The following is a 21,226-nucleotide window of genomic DNA, read 5'->3' on the forward strand; positions in this document are numbered from 1 at the left end:
GTGTCCAGATAAGAGAGAAAAACAACGCTAGCTACTGCGCCAGTGTGTTTTAATTCCAGCAGTAGCTAGCTATGTGCTGACCATGTACAGTAGTACTGACAGAGGCCTCTGCTTAGATACAGGCATGCTTGTGCAACAGGAAGGCAGCTACGGCAGCACATACCCTATGCCGTTATTAGTGTTGAGGTCAGACACATGAAATCAAAAACACAAGACCATTGTCCCTTCTGTTGTATCCTGGGTGATTTATTAACCACATCTATTGACCAGGCATTAAAGACCTGCTTAATCCTATAGAATTTCTAAGCAGAATTAAAGAAATACGCTATTGATGACACACTCTCAACAAGTAATACCATGTCATAAACTGCTCAGCAATCACCATCATCAATGACAACGTGATCCACTATCCTCGCAAAGTTATCAATCAACTCGGATTTCACTTCCAAAATAACCCCTACAAGGGACACATGTTGAGCAAGGGACCATCAATGGCCAGACAGTGCAGTAGTATGTCTTCATAACTGTATTACTCCACCTTGGCTGTTGTGGTATAGGCCGAGTTAGTGAGGCTGAGGCACTGACTGATAGATCCCTGTGTATTTATATAACGGGAGTTAGCGTTGGTCCTCATCGCACCATGCTGCCATCTGGGAGAGCTGAGAGAGATTACATGAGAGGGGATGGCCCGATGAAGGCCTGATAAGAATGCTGGAGCTGTGGGACTTGCAGATTCATTCTACTCTGCATTAGTCTCCAGTGACGGGACAGAAGTCACATCAACTGACTGACTTATGTTCTGAAGTGTGCCGACTCAATTAGTGTGCTGGTAGTAAACACCAAACATCTGGGCACCAATGCGTTAGAACAGAATAGATTCCCTACTACCCGTTCAACCACAACAGTCTTCTACTCATTGCAATCATCCCCTGTGTTTACTGCTTGAAGAATGTCAATATAATGACAGAGCTGGTGTCCTCTAATAGCAGCTGACTTCCCACTGGCTGGCAGGACACAAACGATTGTCTTTCCATCAGCTAGTTGGTAAGTGTTATGCCTCTGTTATATACTATTATTAGTGATAGGGGAAAAATCGATACAGTTACATATCGGGATATTATTTTTTACGACATATTGTCGCAATATCATTTTTGCGCTAGTTGGCTGTACCTGCACCAAAACTCCAGTATTTTGGTGCAGGTACAGCTTGTTCTCCATCTTCTTTTTAAATAAGGAGACAATTTGTTTTCAGCACTTCTATTTCCATGACTGATCAAAACTCGTTCTCGTGGCTCTCTCGTTTCTCTGTAGCAGACATATGGTGAGCAATACGTTTGGAACATCGAATGGCAATAGAATCACAGTATCAAATTGCAATACATATAAAATTGTGAGAATCGCAATACATATCGTATTGGCATCTAAGTATTGTGATAATATCGTATCGTCAGGTCCCTGGCAATTTCCAGCCATAAGTGTTGTGTCACTGTAATATAGTGTTATAAAAGTGTAATATAGTCCTTATCATGGAATGTCCAAGTTGCACCATAATCAGTTGAGTTTGGGACAATCAGAAGGGAAAAAAAGCTTCTCAAGCAAAATAAAAGCTTATTTCTAAAAGGAACTGCAGAAAGAGATAAGAGAGAGAGAGAGAGAGAGAAGAGAGAGAGAGAGAGAGAGAGAGAGAGAGAGAGAGAGAGAGAGAGAGAGAGAGAGAGAGAGAGAGAGAGAGAGAGAGAGAGAGAGAGAGAGAGAGAGAGAGAGAGAGAGAGAGAGAGAGAGAGAGAGGAGAGAGAGAGAGAGAGAGAGAGAGAGAGAGAGAGTGCTCTTGTGTTGAGAGGGGCCGTGAGGAGAGGAGGTATCTACAGCCGATAAGAGAGAGAACAATCCTGTGACCTCGTTCCAGCTGGGCCCAGGGCTGACCTTCCGCTACATTGAGCCCAGCAGAGTCAGGTGAACAGCCTGACCTTCCAGGAAAACACTGTGGGAAAGGTATGGGGGAGAAAGTCTCACAGGGGTGTTAGAGTACAGGCTGGGTGGTGGTGGTGGTGAGAGTAGGGGGGGCAGAATTGACAACATTCACCAAGCCAAGACACTTTGCTCCACAGCCAAGGTCCTTAGAATCATAATAATAAACAGTACAAGGATATAACAGCACTTGTGCCAGACAACACAGGATTCAGTTAGCTGGCAAGAGTGTTGCTTTAATGATCCTTTTTGCAGTGAACACCACTCATTGCGGCTTCTAGATATGCAAACAAGTAACTTATTTGCATGCACCCTATTGGTTAAAAGCAGTTCATATCAGTGACCAATAGGAAAAGGACAGATCAGTGGATGAGGTGTCAGTGAGCATGTGTAGCAACATTGTAAAGGGACACTGGAACTACAGTACAATCGACTCACCAGATCCCTGTGAAGCACCCAGTTGGCATGGAGGTAATGGATCCCGTCCAGAATCTGATACAGGAGAGACTTGACCATCCCTCTCGGCAGCTGAATGGGCTTTTTATTGGCCTTGGAGGCACGGTGGAACTTGATGATGTGCTGAAAGGAGACCAGAGGGAGTGGCATTGAGAAACTGATCAAGCAAGGGAATCAAACAGCTAGTTTCCACAACATACATACCAATACATCATGTACCATACACGGTCCTTTACAGACAGGAAAACGTCAAGAACAAAGATGAAACAACTAAAACATCCAAACAAAAACCTAAAACTGGTCTTCTGACTGGCAGTTGTGATGAAACACTTACCCAGAGGTCGTGCTCAGCATAGTCAAAGAGGAGCCACACCTTTCTGTCACTGTGAGACAGGAACACTTTCTGCAGGGCGATCACGTTGGGGTGTTTCAGTTCTCGTAACAGCTGCAACACACAGCAAGAGCTTCCATAAATCTCCAACAGAAAAAACACCTCTTTCAATGCAATTTATTAACACCTTCTGAATTATTGAACTGGGACAAGAGTCATTCAGTTTATTTGCAGAATTCTGACACGAACTTGGAAAAAATTACACTGCATTAAATATAACAATTTTGTACATGCTGTACTGGAGGCTATGTGCCTCACATCTCTCATGTCTTATCCTCACATCAACATGTCAGATAAAGATTGGCAGCATATGGAAAATGAAACCAAAAGGAAGAGTCCTCTAGGGATGGGCATTTGAAATAATTGTACTATTTGAATAATATCATGAAACATCAGGATAGTCTAAATTACATTTTTGTTTTAAAATACCACTATTAATTTGACCAATCAGAACGACGCAAATGTACATGCAGGACAGCCGACAGAGGAGTCTGTTGATAGAACTGATTCTGTTACAAAAACATTTTCTGGTACGAGTTCTGCATTGATCTATGTCAGGTATTGTGGAAACTCCATTAGGTGAGCACCAGTAATTGCCATTTCAAGAGGTGGAAATAGCATACCGATGTCAGGTAGCCTTTGATGGCTAAATGCGCAGAAGTAGCTCAACGCACCGTTATAAGAACTACAGGTACATTCAAAAAAAGGTTTTTTTAAATCAAGAATTTTAAATGTCATGATATAACATTGTAGGTTAAAATGTCACAAGGATAATTTAATTTCATTTAGAAAAAGCTTTTCCATTGTTAAAAAAGGCCTCCAAAAATGAACACTCACTCAATTAATCAAATATTAACCTCCATTCGGATATCTAGATATTGGATTATCCATGCCCATACTAGTTTCCTCACAAATCATGAGGGATTTCCACACTACTCTAATCACATGAAGTGGGGACTCGTGTTGTAGTTGTAGTTGTTGTGAACTCTCCATCTCACTCCAACCCTCTGCACCAGCAGACAGACGGACCATCAGGCTATGCAGCCAGCCCAGCTGTGTGTCCATGGATTTATTACATAAGAGAGCTGCTCCCACCTGCGCTGTATGCTTTAGTTTCTCCACTGAAACCTTGTGTGTCTTACTAATGGGCCCAAAGCAGATGTTCCAACATCACCGTGGCAGGCAACACACAGCCCCTGCACAGCTGAGGCTGAGAGACACAACACTACAGTCTGCCTTCACTATACTGTATTAACATCAATACATTATATTTCTACACACTAAGGACTCTGTATTACTGCACTAAGATAAAGACATTATATTCCCAGACAATCAGCTGTTTCTCTTCATGTTCATCCTCTCCCAGCTTGTTTTGTAAGCGGAGGCACAACTGAATCCATAATCAATCGAGCCCTTTAGATAGACTACAATCTCAATAGGGGGTTGTGTGTGTGTGTGTGGCTTTGTTGGGAAAGAGCTAAAACGGGCCGTAATGAATGATTCACCCATAGTGTCACCTGACCTGAAATCCCATGGAAGAATACCTCTCTGTGAGTGTCCCTCCCTGCGATCTTGATGACACCGTACACTAAACATGCAGCCAGGGCGTTGGCTCGAGCTAGGGCACAGTTGGCTATAATTTCAGAGTGTCCGCCGACAAGGACAGACAGGGTTACAGCCAGGGGGGAGTGGCTCTCTGCATTGACAATGTACTATATCACACGCACGCAACCATGCACACACACAGCCTGTCTCCCCCCTCGGTTCTACCCGTAAGGCAGGCTAGTACTGTAGTAATAAGCTTAAAAAGTGAGGTTGGAGGGGCAGAGACAGAGCAGGGGGAATAATGCTGTGATTGTATATGCCGCAAGTTTAATTTGGGCTTTGGATGGGGGAAATGAGGAGGGGGTTATTGAGGTTAGTGTTTAATAACAAGCTAATCCCTGGGCTATGACACGGCATTGTGCTAATAAGCCCTGGGCTTACAGGCATACTACAGGCAGACCCCTGCCTCTGTGACGCTGGCCACACTGACTGGACTCACAGAGCCACAAGGACTAGCCACCCACCAGACCAATTCTGGTATAACTGCTTTCTCGTAGTACCCCACAACGGTCGGCGTTCAACAGTATGCGCTCTTTATAATCAGCTAAACTAACAAACAGGGATCCCGTGTAGTCACATGACTTCTACTAAAGGTATAGAGGTAATTTCGTTATGGCAAATGCAAAGATGCACATTGTATTTATCCAGGGGGAGGGCCAGACTATGTAGCTCAGTTGGTAGAGCATGGTGCTTGCAACACCAGGGTAGTGAGTTTGATTCCTGGGACCACCCATATGTAAAATGTATGCATGCATGATTGTAAGTAGTTTGGATAAAAGTGTTTGCTAAATGGCATATATTATCTATTATATTATACTGTACAGTAGAGTACTGAAAATAACAGTGTTGTTGTTTCAGCTTAGCATTTCAGTATAATACTCCTTCCACATTGATACAGAATCAATGAGCTTATTGCAGTAAATCCATCACAGGGGATTGAACCTTTGTAGAATCACTCCACTCTCAAGTGAATTTGAGAGCAGAGAAGAGGAGCACAGCCAGTGTAGTGAAACAGACTTCATGTCACCAGGACAGTCTCTGTCTGTCAGTGCCCATGTTCCTTTACAGGGGGCATCACCTCAGTCAAACCTCACTGCCGTAATCAGATGCCCTTAATCCACTCTCTCTCTCTGGTCCACAGGAAGCAAGATTGCAGCTGCCCTAGGGGACATTTTACTGGACTGAGTAAATAAAAACTCTGACTCAGCCATTTCATGGGATCAAGATGAGATTATATCTATGTAGATTCTGGTTTTCTGCTCCGCATAACACCCAGTGTGTCAATTAACGACTGCAGCAATTACCATCAAAAGGTCACGGTTTATGGACTACCGTCATTGTAAAAAATGATTTGTTCTTAAGTGACTTGCCTTGTTAAATAAAGGTTACACACACAATCTGCTAGATCCATAAAACATAAAAGTATTGTGCAATCAATATTTTGTGAAAGTGCTGTACATCCCAATGTATACGTTTCCTGTTTCAAATCTACTTATCAAACCTGTTTGTCTGTCAAAATCAGAAACAGCCAAAGATATGTCAAAAGAAAAGACATTAAAAGAAAAGACATTAAAAATAATGTGGCCTTGACCATTGCACAGAACCCTCATTGTGAATGTGTGGCAAGAATATAAGAACAGCGCAGTTGTCCGTGGCCTGTTCTGGGAAAAATGGGTCATGTTTTTCAACAGCTTCACAGGGAAAGCTCTGGCTGGATGTGGGCCAAATGTTAGCACAGCCTCTGTTGTCAGGACAGCCAATACACCTTTAAAGAGGCCACATGAACCTGGATCCATGAGGTCTCGGCTTTCAGGTCACTAACCACCACTGGCTCATATATATAACTCCACATAACATTTGGAAACTTAAATAGCTTGCAATTCAGTCTATTTCTATGGGCATTTAAGCCTTGGCAGTCATTACCACATGATACACATTTAGGGTTTTAGATCAATGTGGGTTTTGTATTACAGTCAACGAGCACGAGTCAAAACAAGTCACAAATCTGGGGATAAGAGAGTGAGAGGAACCACAAGAAAACAGTGTCTCCCTGAGTTGGGCCTGGAGAAAGCTGTGTCTCCAAAATGGCACACCGTTCCCTGTAGTGCACACATTTTTTACCAAAGCCCTATGGGTGCCATTTGGGATGCAGCTAGGGACTGACTAACGAGCTGGCTTCCTTCATGCGGCTACAGCGCACTGGGTCGATAAATCCAGAGCAGGCAGGCTGCTGCTGTGTGTTTTGGACCGAGAACCACTACAGGTCCAAGTGAAACACTACGGCTCTGTGTGTGGAAATGTGCATGCCAAGCTTTTCCCTGAGACTGAACAAAGGCAAGGCAAGCATTCTGCTCTCTGTGCTCAGCTGCCGCCAGACATTTTCTCTTGTTATTCTGTGTTGCCCAGAACATGCTGACTCTGTTAGAAGCTGTGTAGTTGAGTAACCATGGTCTGTGGCGCAGGGAAGATTAGTGTAGCTACTAGCAGCATATTCTCTGACAGAATGGATACCCACATGCAGGTTTTCTTTCGCACATATTAGAATGCCATTGAAGAATGCATGTTGTGGTTTATGTGTGCTATATACTGAAGCAGAACGCAATTCAATTTGAATCTCCTTTGCTTTTATATATCATCACTAAAATAGCTTCTCTCAATTTTTTCCTTTATTAACTTCTTATGAAACAGAATTCCATTTATAAACTGGGTGGTTAGAGCCCTGAATGCTGATTGGTTGACACACATGGTATATCAGACCGTATACCACGGGTATGACAAAACATCTAACTACATTGGTAACCAGTTTATAATAGCAATAAGGGCTTTGTGGTTTGTGGTGTTGCGGAATGCCTGGATACAGCCCTTATCCGCGGTATATTGGCCATATACCACACCTCCCCGGGCGTTATTGCTTAATTATACAACTGTCTTCCTTATCTATTTACAGTACTAAGGATCTTCCCCTGCATGGACACACTGCATGGACACTAACCTAAAGCATATGTCATGACAGGCCTGATGGAAACAAAACATTTTTCGGTAAACTTTCCAAATGTCGACAAAACTAAATACATTAGACAAGGTGGGCTCTTTTGTGACGGTAAAATGAATTATGCAAAAAATGTCGGTTTAAATAATAACCATCATATCGAAGTAAACTTTGAGTCACTAGATGACATGTTGTGTGGTCCTCCCACTACGACTAATCGGGAAAGCATGCCGTTTATTAGGTTACAGCTTAAATCAATTATAATTAACTCAAAAGCGTGGTGAAAGTGCATAGTGATGAGCTTGATGCTCCTTTCCAATAAATATCGAGGGTCTTATTCTGGTGACATGATAATCGATGCTTGGCTGCTGTTTGACAAATAAAAATGAACAAATGAATTAAGTCTGGGAACTGGCTTGGCAGACAGCGCTGTTGGCTGAAGGGCACGTGCCAATACCAAAGAGTGCACACGCAATATAATGCATTTTTTTGGTGAGAAAACCATCAGCAGAGTTGAAAATGCGATGGAAACTTATTTAAGTTGTATTTTTTATTCGATACATGGGTATTTAAACACAAAAGGTATTTTATGTTCACTACATCATCGCGCACAGCCCTTTATCTGCAACAAGTCAATTTAATGGTAGCACATCTCTGGTGGGAAAATGTGCATATTGTTCTTATGCGGATTTTAGAATATTCACATGAAAATTTGGATGGAAACCTAGCTTCTGACTGTCATTTCATCCATGGCAACCAAGTGAGAGTGCCTGCCAACACACTCCCTCTGCAAACACAACTAAAATATGGTAATGTTTACACAGTGATCAGAATGGTCGGAAAGAATAGCTGACATTGGCTGGCTGACAGAGTGAATAGCAGAACTACTCGTAGACTGAGCCGAGGCAGGTCCCAGACTTAATTCATTGGACGACCATAGGATTCACAGAACATTCAGTATCAGGTGTTTCAGTGTACCGAGGCACACGTTTTCCCTGTCCCCTAGTACATGTTTTATTTTACAACATAAAGAAGATGGTTGGGTAACCTCTTCATCTTTCATTAATCACTCACTCAATTCCTTCTTTACCCTCCCTCTTGTTTTCGTGGAAGAAAATAAATGTTGTGCAAATCACTGTTGTCATTGTTTTTGTCTGGAGGACATTTACCCTGGTCCCTTTGATTGTATTTAAACAAAAGCCATTTGGTGATAATAAACTAAAAACAGGACTTGCTTCAAGGGAAACTGCATTTTCAAACATAGTTTTAACCCCTGATGGTCAATCTAAACTAGACCAACAACAATCTAAACCTGGTAGTTTAGATTCTCAAAATAGATTGGGTGAAATGGATGCCAGAATTGCACAATAACAGTCTGTTTGGTGTTTCATTGCAAATACATTGCTCAGATTTTCTGCATGAGTCACAGACAAAATAATAAGCACCGGCAAACCTCAGGCCACACCACAGCGGTAATAGCCCACTTATGGGAAGTAGGCCTATCACCAAACACCAAATAAAAAATAAATAATTTAACCAATTCTGGTATTTTGTGTTGATTTGTGCTGATCTTAACTTTTTTGTACATAATGTTTCCGCCATTGGTTCCTATGATCGAAAAGCGTTTATGGACATCAGAACAGTGATCACTAACCTCGAATTTTGATGAAGATTTCTACTTCAACGAGTCAGTGGCGCAGGACATACTGCTCAACCCGGACCAGGCCCTAATCCCTGACACTTGGAACATAAAGAGACGACAATATAGAGGCTGAAGTGTGGGCACCCTGATGAAACTGAAACGGCAAGTAAATAAACCGCCTCTACCCTCTGTTCTATTGACGAATGTACAAACACTGGAGAACAAACTGGACAAGCTCTGTTCGAGACTATCCTATCAACGGGATCTGAAGAACTGTAATATCCTGTTTCTCGAAAACTTGGCTGAACATGGACATTGATAATATACATCTACAGTTGAAGTCGGAAGTTTACATACACTTAGGTTGGAATCATTAAAACTCGTTTTTCAACCACTCCACAAATGTCTTGTTAACAAACTATAGTTTTGGCAAGTCGGTTAAGACATCTACTTTGTGCATGACACAAGTCATTTTTCAACAATTGTTTACAGACAGATTATTTCACTTATAATTGTCACGCCCTGGCCTTAGTTATCTTTGTTTTCTTTATTATTTTAGTTAGGTCAGGGTGTGACATGGGGGATGTATGTGTTTTGTATTGTCTAGGGGTTTTGTAGGTTTAATGGGGAATGTCTTGTCTAGGTGTTTGTATGTCGATGGCTGCCTGGATTGGTTTTCAATTAGAGACAGCTGTGGTTTATTGTCTCTAATTGGGAGCCATATTTAAGGCAGCCATGGGCATCATGTGTTTGTGGGTAATTGTCTATGTTCTATGTTGCATGTGTGCACTAGTTTTTTCATAGCTTCACGTTCGTCTGTTTGTTGTTTTGTTTCATTTTTCTTCTTATAATTAAAGAAGATGTATTTTGCACACGCTGCGCCTTGGTCATCTCTCTCTCCTATAGACGATCGTGACACCTACACACAATACCTGTCACGACTTCTGCCGAAGTCGTTGCCTCTCCTTGTCCGGGCGGTGTTCGGCGGTCGACGTCACCGGCCTTCTAGCCATCATCGATCCATTTTTCATTTTCCATTGGTTTTGTCTTGTCTTCCCACACACCTGTTGTCAATCCCATTCATTACCTGTTGTGTATTTAACCCTCTGTTTCCCCTCATGTGTTTTCTGTCAACGTCGTGTGTATAGGTGGCAGGGAAGTCAGGCGCAGGAGAGTTAAACGAAGTGTAAATGGAGACTTTTAATAAATGTCCACATAACATGCTCCAAACACGAAAATATACATACATAAAATAAACATGGGTACGAGGACCCGTCGCGCACCTATACACCAAGAATCAACACTTGACATAAAACAATCTCTGACAAACACATGAGAGGAAACAGAGGGTTAAATACACAACAGGTAATGAATGGGATTGACAACAGGTGTGTGGGAAGACAAAACCAATGGAAAATGAAAAATGGATCGATGATGGCTAGAAGGCCGGTGACGTCGACCGCCGAACACCGCCCGGACAAGGAGAGGCAACGACTTCGGAAGAAGTCGTGACAATACCCCATGTTAAAATTGAAAGGGCTTGAGTCAATAAGTATTCATCCCCTTTGTTATAGCATTTGCTTAACAAGTCACATAACAAGTTGCATGAACTCACTCTGTGTGCAATAATAGAGTTTAACATGATTTTTGAATGACTACCTCATCTCTGTACTCCACACATACACTTATCTGTAAGGTCCCTCAGTCGAGCCGTGAATTTCAAACACATATTCAACCACAAAGACCAGAGAGGTTTTCCAATGCCTTGCAAAGAAGGGAACCTATTGGTAGATGGGTAAAAAAAGAAGGAAAAAAAGCAGACATTGAATATCCCTTTGAGCATGGCAAAGTTATTATTTAGGCTTTGGATGGTGTATCACTACACCCAGTCACTACAAAGATACAGGCGTCCTTCCTAACTCAGTTGCCAGAGAGGAAGGAACCCGTTCAGAGATTTCATCATGAGGCCAATGGTGACTTTAAAACAGTTTAATGGCTGTGACAGGAGAAAACTGAGGATGGATCAACAACATTGTAGTTACTACACAATATTAACCTAATTGACAGAGTGAAAAGATGGTAAGCCTGTACAGAATAAAAATATTCCAAAACATGCATCCTGTTTGCAACAATACACTAAAGTAATACTGTAAAAATGTGGCAAAGTAATTCACTTCTTGTCCTGAATACAAAGTGTTATGTTTGGGGCAAATCCAATACAACACATTACTGAGTACCCCACTCCATATTTTCAAGTATAGTGGTGGTTGCATGTGTGTATGCTTGTAATCGTTAAGGACTGGGGAGTTTTAAGTATAAAAAAAAACTGATTGGAGCTAAGCACAGGCAAAATCCTAGAGGAAAACCTGGTTCAGTCTGCTTTCCACCAGACACTGGGAGATGAATCCACCGTTCAGCAGGACAATAACCTAAAACACAAGGGCAAACCTACCCTGGAGTTGTTACCAAGAAGACAGTGAATGTTCCTGAGTTGCCGAGTTACAGTTTTGACTTAAATCTACTTGAAAATCTATGGCAAGACCTGAAAAGAGCTTGAATAATTTTTTTAATAATCAGGGCAAACATTGCACAATCCAGGTGTGGAAAGCTCTTAGGGACTAAGGCAGAAAGACTCACAGCTGTAATCGTTGCTAAAAATGATTCTAACAAGTATTGACACAGGGCGTTGAATGTTTATGTAATGAAGATATATTAGTGTTTTTTTTCATAAATCTTTTACAAATGTTTTTCTTCCACTTTGATATTAGTGTATTTTGTATCAATCGTTAACAAAAAATTACAATTAAATCCATTTGATCCCACTTTGTATCACAATTTTTGGGGGAAAAAGTCAAGGGGTGTGAATATTTTCTGAAGGCACTGTACATATCTACCTCAGTTACCTTGTACCCCTGCACATGGACTCGGTACTGATACCCCTTGTATATAACCAAGTTATAGTTACTCATTGTGTTTCTATTATTACTTTTATTATTACGTGTTTTACTTTTCTAATATTTCTCTATTTTCTATCTCTCTTTATTGTTGGGAAGGGCACGTAACTAAGCATTTCACTGTTAGTCCACACCAGTTGTTTACGAAGCATTTGATGAATAGAATTTGATTTGATTTGACTAGGCCTTAGGGTTGCAAAATTCTGCGAACTTTCGATAAATTCCTTGGTTTTCCAGAAATCCTGGTTGGAGGATTCCGGACGTCCTGCTTATTCCCTCCTGATAACGAGAATCTTCCAAGGAGTTTGAGAGAGAACAGAAAATGACACATCTAAAGATATGTTTAATATAATGCTACTACTGTATCTAGTAAAGGTTGTGAGCGAAAAAGGCCTGAGAACTCACTGAGAAACCCCATCAACTACATAGACAAAGGTCCCATATGGCTCAATTGGTAGAGCATGGCGCTTGCAATGCCAAGGTTGTGGGTTCGATTCCCTCGGGGGACCAGTATGGATAATGTATGCACTCACTACTGTAAGCCACTCTGGATAAGATAAATTACTCAAATGCTAAAATTATAAACTCACTGACTGACCTGAGTGAAAGTGAGCATTTGTTCTTTAGGAAGGCTGTGAGCCACTCTGAGGCCTTCATTTAGTACATGCCTCCACAGGTCAGTATACTTTCGGAGGACTTTTATCTAAACATGGTCTGCTTTGTCACAGTGGTTTAAGGGGTGAGCGAGGTTGAACTTGAATCCTCCCTGACTGGTCTAGAATACATTACGCAACCAGCAGCTTTAAGCTCTACTTCAACAACCAGCTCAATGGCAGTGCACAGTGCAATGGTGACATGTGGATCCTTTGATCCAGATGACTTGCAGGACCCTGCCTAATTCAATACAATGAATATGCATGTAATCTGGTTTCATGTCAGACACATTACCCCAAAACGACTACAGGTGAGGAAACATTACCCAACACATTATGTAAAAGCCTGAATAAATTAATTCAAAAGATTGATCAATTTCAAAAAGGTACAGTACATTCAGTTCTTAAACTATTTTGCACGTAATGATTTTTCCACAACTTCTGAAGGGACATACCAACACGGAATAAGTAAAAAAGATCCTCAAGCCATTTGAATGCACAAAACCAATAACACATGGCAACAAATCCTCCCTCAAGTCAGTCGTGAATGTGGCAAGCCAAACGTTAAACTCTAGCACAGTTAGAGTTTATGGGGGACCGGGGGGTTGTTGGTGACACAAAGAGTCTATTGTTCTGTTTAAGCGAAGCTGGTCTGAGAGACTTTGAGCAAAATCCATTTCTTGTGGCTCTTAGCTTCAGCTGGCGACCCTCAAGGTGTTTTGGTCTGATGATGAGAGCCTCCTGTTGCACTGCTCACATCCGGCTTCACCTGTATTCCACATCTGAGCTCTGGACCCCCTGACTGACGCCTTGCCTTGACAGCTGTTCCCTTCCCTGGCCTTTCGGGGCTAGGGTCCACCTTCTGGGGTTCCCTCACCTGACTAGACCCATCTGGATGCATTCTTTGAGAACATGAATGTTATCATGTGCTATTATCAGCTTCCAGGGGTAGGAGACATAGTGTGAGATCAGATAGTAGAATAACATAATGGAAACTCAACTCCATCCAGCTATATGTCTACGGAGTTGAGTTGAGCCGAGTGTACCGCCATAAAGTTGGCGACTTCAAACTTGCACTACCACTCAATACTTCTATAAATATCCATTATTTAGCGCTTACTGTGTACCTGTATTTGTCCTGATTTTTATAGAGCAGCGGTATTCAACCATGGGTCTGTGGCCACCTAGGGGTCCGTGGAGGTACAGCAGGGGGTCCACAAAAATATATTATCAAAAGTGTATTATTATTATATATATATTTTTATCAAATCAAATTCAATTTGTCACATGCTTTGTAAACAAGTCTATACTAACAGTGAAAAATGCTTACTTACGGGTCCTTTTCCAACAATGCCGAGTTAAAGATAAAGTTTAAAATAATATATAGAAATAGTGACACGAGGAATAAATACACAGTAAATAACAATAACGAGTAACAAATAACATGGCTATACACAGGTAGTACCAGTACCAAGTCAATGTGCAGGGGTACGAGGTGATTAAGGTAGCTATGTACACTGAACAAAAATATAAACGCAACATGCCACAATTTCAAATATTTGACTGAGTTACAGTTCATATAAGGAAATCAGTCATTTGAAATTAATTAATTAGGCCCTAATCTATGGATTTCATTTGACTGGGAATATAGAGATGCATCTGTTGGTCACAGATTCCTTTAAAAAAAAGTAGGGGCATGGATCAGAAAACCAGTCAGTATCTGGTGTGACCACCATTTGGCTCATACAGCGTGACACATCTCCTTCCCATAGAGTTGATCAGGCTCTTGATTGTGGCCTATGGAATGTTGTCCCACTCCTCTTCAATGGCTGTGCGAAGTTGATGGATATTGGCAGTAACTGGAACATGCTGTCGTACACGTTGATCCAGGGCATCCCAAACATGCTCAATGGGTGACATGTCTGGTGAGTATGCCGGCCATGGAAGAACTTGGACAGTTTCAGGAATTGTGTACAGATCCTTGTGACATGGGCCTGTGCATTATCATGCTGAAACATGAGGTGATGGCGGCGTATGAATAGGACAACAATGGGCATCAGGATCTCATCACGGTATCTCTGTACATTCCAATTGCCATCGATAAATTGCAATTGTGTTCGTTGTCCATAGCTTATTTTTTATTTTATATTTTTATATTTATCCGTTATTTTACCAGGTAAGTTGACTGAGAACACATTCTCATTTGCAGCAACGACCTGGGGAATAGTTACAGGGGAGAGGAGGGGGATGAATGAGCCAATTGTAAACTGGGGATTATTAGGTGACCGTGATGGTTGAGGGCCAGATTGGGAATTTAGGACTTATGCGTGCCCATGCCATAACCCCACCGCCACCATGGGGCACTCGGTTCACAACATTGACATCAGCAAACCGCTCGCCCACACGACGCCACATACACTGTCTGCCATCTGCCCGGTACAGGTGACACCTGGATTCATCCGTGACGAGCACACCTCTCCAGCGTGCCAGTGGCCATCAAAGGTGAGCATTTGCCCAATGAAGTTGGTTACGATGTTGAGCTGCAGTCAGGTCAAGACCCTGGTGAGGATGACGAGCACGCAGATGAGCTTCCCTGAGAAGGTCCGGAGCCTCCAGCGACGGCCTCCAGTCTGGAGTCTCCAGCGACGGCCTCCAGTCCGGAGTCTCCAGCGACGGTCCCCAGTCCGGAGATTCCAGCGACGGTCCCCAGTCCGGAGATTCCAGCGACGGTCCCCAGTCCGGAGATTCCAACGACGGTCTCCAGTCCGGAGCCTTCAGCGACGGTCTCCAGTCCGGAGCCTCCAGCGACGGTCTCCAGTCCGGAGCCTCCAGCGACGGTCCCCAGTCCGGGGTCCGCAACGAGGGTGCCCAGCCCGGGGGCCGCAACGGGGGTGCCCAGTCCGGGGCCCGCAACGAGGGTCCCCAGTCCGGGGTCGGCGACGAGGGTCCCCGCACCAGAGATGCCACCAAAGTGGGGTGAGCCAGTGGTGGAGCGGGGTCTGCGTCCCGCACCTGAGCAGCCGCCACCGCGGATAGATAACCACCCAGACCCTCCCCTATAGGTTCAGGTTTTGCGGCCAGAGTCCGCACCTTTGGGGGGGGGGGGGGTACTGTCACGCCCTGACCTTAGAGAGCCTTTTTATGTCTCTATTTGGTTTGGTCAGGGTGTGATTTGGGGTGGGCATTCTATGTTTTTGTTTTCTATGATTTTGTATTTCTATGTTTTGGCCGGGTATGGTTCTCAATCAGGGACAGCTGTCTATCGTTGTCTCTGATTGGGAACCATACTTAGGTAGCCCTTTTCCTTCCTTTCAGTGTGGGAAGTTAACTTTGTTTGTGGCACATAGCCCTTAAGCTTCACGGTTGTTTTGTATTGTTTATTGTTTTTGTTGGCGTCATTCAAATAAAAGTAATGTACGCTGACCACGCTGCACCTTGGTCCACTTCCTTTGACGGCTGTGACATTCTGACAGTTTGTGCAGAAATTCTTCGGTTATGCGATCGCGCAGGTGAAGAAGCCGGATGTGGAGGTCCTGGGCTGGCGAGGTTACATGTGCTCTGCGGTTGTGAGGCCAGTTGGACGTACTGACAAGTTCTCTGAAATGATGTTGTATGCAGCTTATGGTAGAAATGAACATTCAATTATCTGGCAACCGCTCTGGTGGACATTCTTGCAGTCAGCATGCTCCCTCAAAACTTGAGACATCTGTGGCCTTGAGTTGTGTGACAAAACTGCACATTTTAGAGTGGCCTTTTATTGTCCCCAGCACAAGGTGCACTTTTGTAATGACCATCCTGTTTAATCAGTTTCTTGATATGCCACACCTGTCAGGTGGATTATCTTGACAAAGGAGAAATGCTCACTAACAGGGATGTAAACAAATTTGTGCACAAAATTTGACAGAAATAAGCTTTTTTTGCATATGTAAAATTATTTCAGCTCATGAAACATGGGAACAACACTTTACATGTTGCGTTTATATTTTTGTTCAGTGCACATATACAGTGCCTTGAGGAAGTATTCACACCCCTTGACTTTTTCCATATTTTATTGTGTTACAGCCTGAATTTAAAATTGATTAAATGTATATTTCTTGTCACTGGCCTACACACCAAAAAAAGTCAAGGGGTGTGAATCCTTTCTGAAGGCACTGTAGGTATGGGTAAAGTAACTAGGCAACAGGATAGATAATAGACGGTAGCTGCAGCGTATGTAGTGAGTGTGAAAGTGTGTGTGTGAGAGAGTGTGTGCGTGTCCTCCGTATACATGTGTGCGCATGTTGTGTGTGTGGTCGTATGTAATGTTTGTGTGTGTGTGTATACAGTATATGTGTGTGTTGGGGTGTCAGTGTAAGTTTGTGTGTGTGGGGGTAGAATCCAGTGTGTGTGCATAGAGTCAATGCAAGAGAGTTAGTGCAAAAGGGTCAATGTAGGTAGTCTGGGTAGCCATTTGATATCTAGCAGTCTTGTCTAGCAGTCTTATGGCTTGTGGGTAGAAGCTATTCAAGGTCCTGTTGGTTCCAGGCTTGGTGCACTGGTCTTGCTTCCCGTGCGGTAGCAGAGAGAGCAGTCTATGGCTTGGGTGGCTGGAGTCTTTGAATTTGGACCTTTCTCTGACACTGCCTGATATATAGGTCCTGGATGGCAGGGAGCTCGGCCCCAATGATGTACTGGGCCGTATTCACCACCCTCTGTAGCGCGTTGCAGTCAGGTGCCTTGAAGTTGACGTACCAAGCAGCGATGCAGCCAGTCAAGATGCTCTCAATGGTGAAGCTGTAGAACTTTTTGAGGATCTGAGGGTCCATGCCAAATCTTTTCAGCCTCCTAAGGGGGAAGAGGTGCTGTCGTGCCCTCTTCACAACTGTGTGGGTGTGTGTGGACCATGTTCATTTCTCAACTAAACTATGTAGACATGTTAACTACTTAGTAATTCCACCAATGTACTTGAAGCTCTCGACCCACTCCACTACAGCCCCATCGATGTGGATGGGGGCGTGCTCGCCCCTCTGTTTCCTGTAGTCCACGATCAGTTCCTTTGTCTTGCTGACATTGAGGGAGCGGTTGTTGTCCTGGCACCACACTGCCAGGTCTCCTCCCTATAAGCTTTCTCATCGTTGTTGGTGATCCGGCCTACCAGCGTCGTATCGTCAGCAAACTTGATGATGGTGTTGGAGTCGTGCACGGCCACGCAGTCATGGGTGAACAGGGAGTACAGGAGTGGACTAAGCAAACACCCCTGAGGGGCCCCTGTGTTGATGGTTAGCGTGGCAGATGTGTTGTTGCCTACCCTCACCGCCTGCGGGCGGCCCCTCAGGAAGTCCAGGATCCAGTTGTAGAGAGAGTTGTTCAGTCCAAGGGTCCTGAGCTTGGAGGGGACTATAGTATTGAATATGAGCTGTAGTCCATGAACAGTATTCTTACATATATATTCCTTTTGTTCAGGTGAAAATGTCAACAAAAACATATATATATATATCGCTATCAACAACAGAATAAACACATTATGAACTACATACCTACAGTAGAAAAGAAGATATCTTCTTTCTAATGATGTGAACTTCATTTCTCAACTCCTAATTGTGAGCAAATTACACTCATTGGAGCCAATTACACTCACTGGAATATCTGACATAGGCTTTGAATAGGCTAGCAGTGTGGCAAGTGCCGCTGGCTGCTGATAAGATGTCTTGACTTGGACATACATCTTTGCCAACACATGGCTAACCTTTGTTTAACCAGCTAAACAGCTGCTCTTAGTGAAAATGTGTTTGGAGTTACCTTTCTAGCTAATAGTGTCGAACATGTTATGTTAGACACTCGTCTCAACTCAACTACGTAGAGATCTATTGACGGAGTTGAGTTTGCACAGCTACCTGAAAACACTTATTTTCTGATACAGAGCCATAGCTACCTGAAAACACTTGTTTTCTGATACAGAGCCATAGCTACCTGAAAACACTTGGTTTTCTGATAGAGAGCCATAGCTACCTGAAAACACTTGTTTTCTGATACAGGAGCCATAGCTACCTGAAAACACTTGTTTTCTGATACAGAGCCATAGCTACCTGAAAACACTTGTTTTCTGATACAGAGCCATAGCTACCTGAAAACACTTGTTTTCTGATACAGAGCCATAGTTACCTGAAAACACTTGTTTTCTGATAGAGAGCCATAGCTACCTGAAAACACTTGTTTTCTGATACGAGAGCCATAGCTACCTGAAAAACACTTGTTTTCTGATAGAGAGCCATAGCTACCTGAAAACACTTGTTTCTGATACAGAGCCATAGCTACCTGAAAACACTTGTTTTCTGATAGAGAGCATAGCTACCTGAAAACACTTGTTTCTGATACAGAGCCATAGCTACCTGAAAACACTTGTTTTCTGATACAGAGCCATAGCTACCTGAAAACACTATTTTCTGATACAGAGCCATAGCTACCTGAAAACACTGTTTTCTGTAGAGAGCCATAGCTACCTGAAAACACTTGTTTTCTGATACAGAGCCATAGCTACCTGAAAACACTTGTTTTCTGATACAGAGCCATAGCTACCTGAAAACATTATTTTCTGATACAGAGCCATAGCTACCTGAAAACACTTATTTTCTGATACAGAGCCATAGCTACCTGAAAACACTTGTTTTCTGATACAGAGCCACTGCTTTCCTCCATTCCCATCTGGCTGAGGGCATCCACGGGGTCTGGGTCAATCCCATGGCAATGCCAAAAAGAAAAGGTAAGCAATTTAAATTCATGAATTGACCTGTGGGCAATTTTACAGCAACGTGTTAAAAGCATCAACAGCATTACAAGTTATGAAAGTCATGAGTCACCTTTCCATGAGGGGAAGCCAGCCAGTGGTGACACAGGGCTGACAAATCCAACAGTTTATAGTACAATGAATAAGAATCAGAGATCACATAAAGGAATAATTGTCCGTGGGGTCAGATCTCTGTGCTCTCTGACAGTTCAGTCTGCTGTAGCACAAACTAGAAGACAGCGCCAGGAGAGAGAGAACAGCAGAGCAGTAACCGAGGCGGTTACACATGATCATAGCCCAGGATGATTGGATCCACTGTGAAGAGAGACAGGGATAGGTGTGTTGTGGAAACAGAACAGACTAGACACGCAAGCTAGACGACCAATACTGGGTCAGATCACCAACTAAACACCCATATTTACTTTCTGTAGACAGGGCCAGATGGACCTATTCCAGTCATTCAGTCCATTTCTGCAGTACTGTGCAGTCGGAGCTGAGGCAGCGGTTTGTAACCAACACACACCCGCACCTCTGTTCAAATTTAGACTCCTTATTTACCTTACCTCCAAATGGAGATGAAATTAACTATTCTGTTGACAGTCTATAGAGCACTAATAATGTGCCCCCCCCCCCCCCCCCCCCCCTACCAATAACAATAACCATTTATTCTTTAAGATTAGTCAGCCAAACAATAATACACACATTCTATCTACTTTCACAGTGGGTAGTCAATCATCATCCACTGAGTAAGTTTGGCTGTATTGTAGGTAGAAACACAGCAGGTTTGTAACCACAACAACTAGTGTACCACAATACAACATTCTGACAATGTGTGAATCATATAGCACATTCCCAGAGAAGTTGGTAGGTGGAAAACTGACGTACATACTGTAACATTAAATAACCCAGTCAGCTCACCTGTCACAAGGACCACATTCTGACGATCTGCTGTTCCTCACAGAGAACTAGATGAATGACACACAGATATGGCTTCAGATGACACTCACCTCTCAGCACAAATAGCCTAATAACACTCTCCTACAGTATTATGTGTTCGCAATAATCCCCATGTACACTTAAAGAGTATCTGCCTTCCTGTTTTTAGATAAGGCTACACTAGCGCTGAAAGTAAACCAACGCAGTATGTGTTCTTGGACTGCTTATTGCTTAACCCTTTACACTCGTACCAATATACGGGTTGAAAATGGCAGATTTGGCAGTAACAGTAACATGTAACATGCTATACATGACACCAGAGCTCAAGCCCTGCACTTCACAGCGCTATATAGGTTTTTTGTTGTTTGAGTGAGGGAAATGCTTTAATTTAAGAGGAAACAATGTATTTTGATAGATGACATGTTGAGGATTATAATAAATACCGCTTTGATGTCATACAAGCAAGCCAGACATCCTTGAATCCAAATGTGTACTTCACATCACCAAATCATAAAAGTAATGTCATATACAGTGTCAACGTTTATGATCACTAGGTTTGATGTACAGTTACAAGATGACATGTCGTCATACTGGGTTGTTCTGAACAGAATGAGCCTGTTTGTTTATTGTGAAGACGATTTGCCACAGCGCACACACCTGAATGCACTCATGAGTCCTTTCTATGTGCACCAAAATGATGATCTGTTTCTCTGAATTGCCCTGTGAAAGCCTAACACTGTATGATCGTATTTTATAACTTAGCTAGTCATGTTGGCAACAGAACAAGCGTTCAATGATGCCCACCTGATCCAGATTGTGATTTATAATGGGCTGTTGTTGTTCCAAACAAAATAACTACCCGTGTGCTT

At 42.9% G+C, this 21,226-nt stretch overlaps 1 protein-coding gene across 1 annotated transcript in view; it reads right to left on the reverse strand.

Annotated features, from left to right (window-relative positions):
- The window catches only part of LOC112068182 (cyclin-dependent kinase 19), a 51,685-nt gene that overhangs the window by 21,280 nt on the left and 9,179 nt on the right, over positions 1 to 21,226 (reverse strand). Inside the window, exons 3-4 of the mRNA XM_024135253.1 lie at positions 2,759 to 2,869; positions 2,407 to 2,547 (exon numbers count right to left, since the gene is read on the reverse strand). Coding sequence (XP_023991021.1) covers positions 2,407 to 2,547; positions 2,759 to 2,869 — 252 coding nt within the window. The remainder of the gene's footprint in view (positions 1 to 2,406; positions 2,548 to 2,758; positions 2,870 to 21,226) is intronic.

This window comes from Salvelinus sp. IW2-2015, unplaced genomic scaffold (genome assembly GCF_002910315.2).
Source record: "Salvelinus sp. IW2-2015 unplaced genomic scaffold, ASM291031v2 Un_scaffold211, whole genome shotgun sequence".
In the NCBI taxonomy this organism is placed as follows: Eukaryota; Metazoa; Chordata; class Actinopteri; order Salmoniformes; family Salmonidae; genus Salvelinus; species Salvelinus sp. IW2-2015.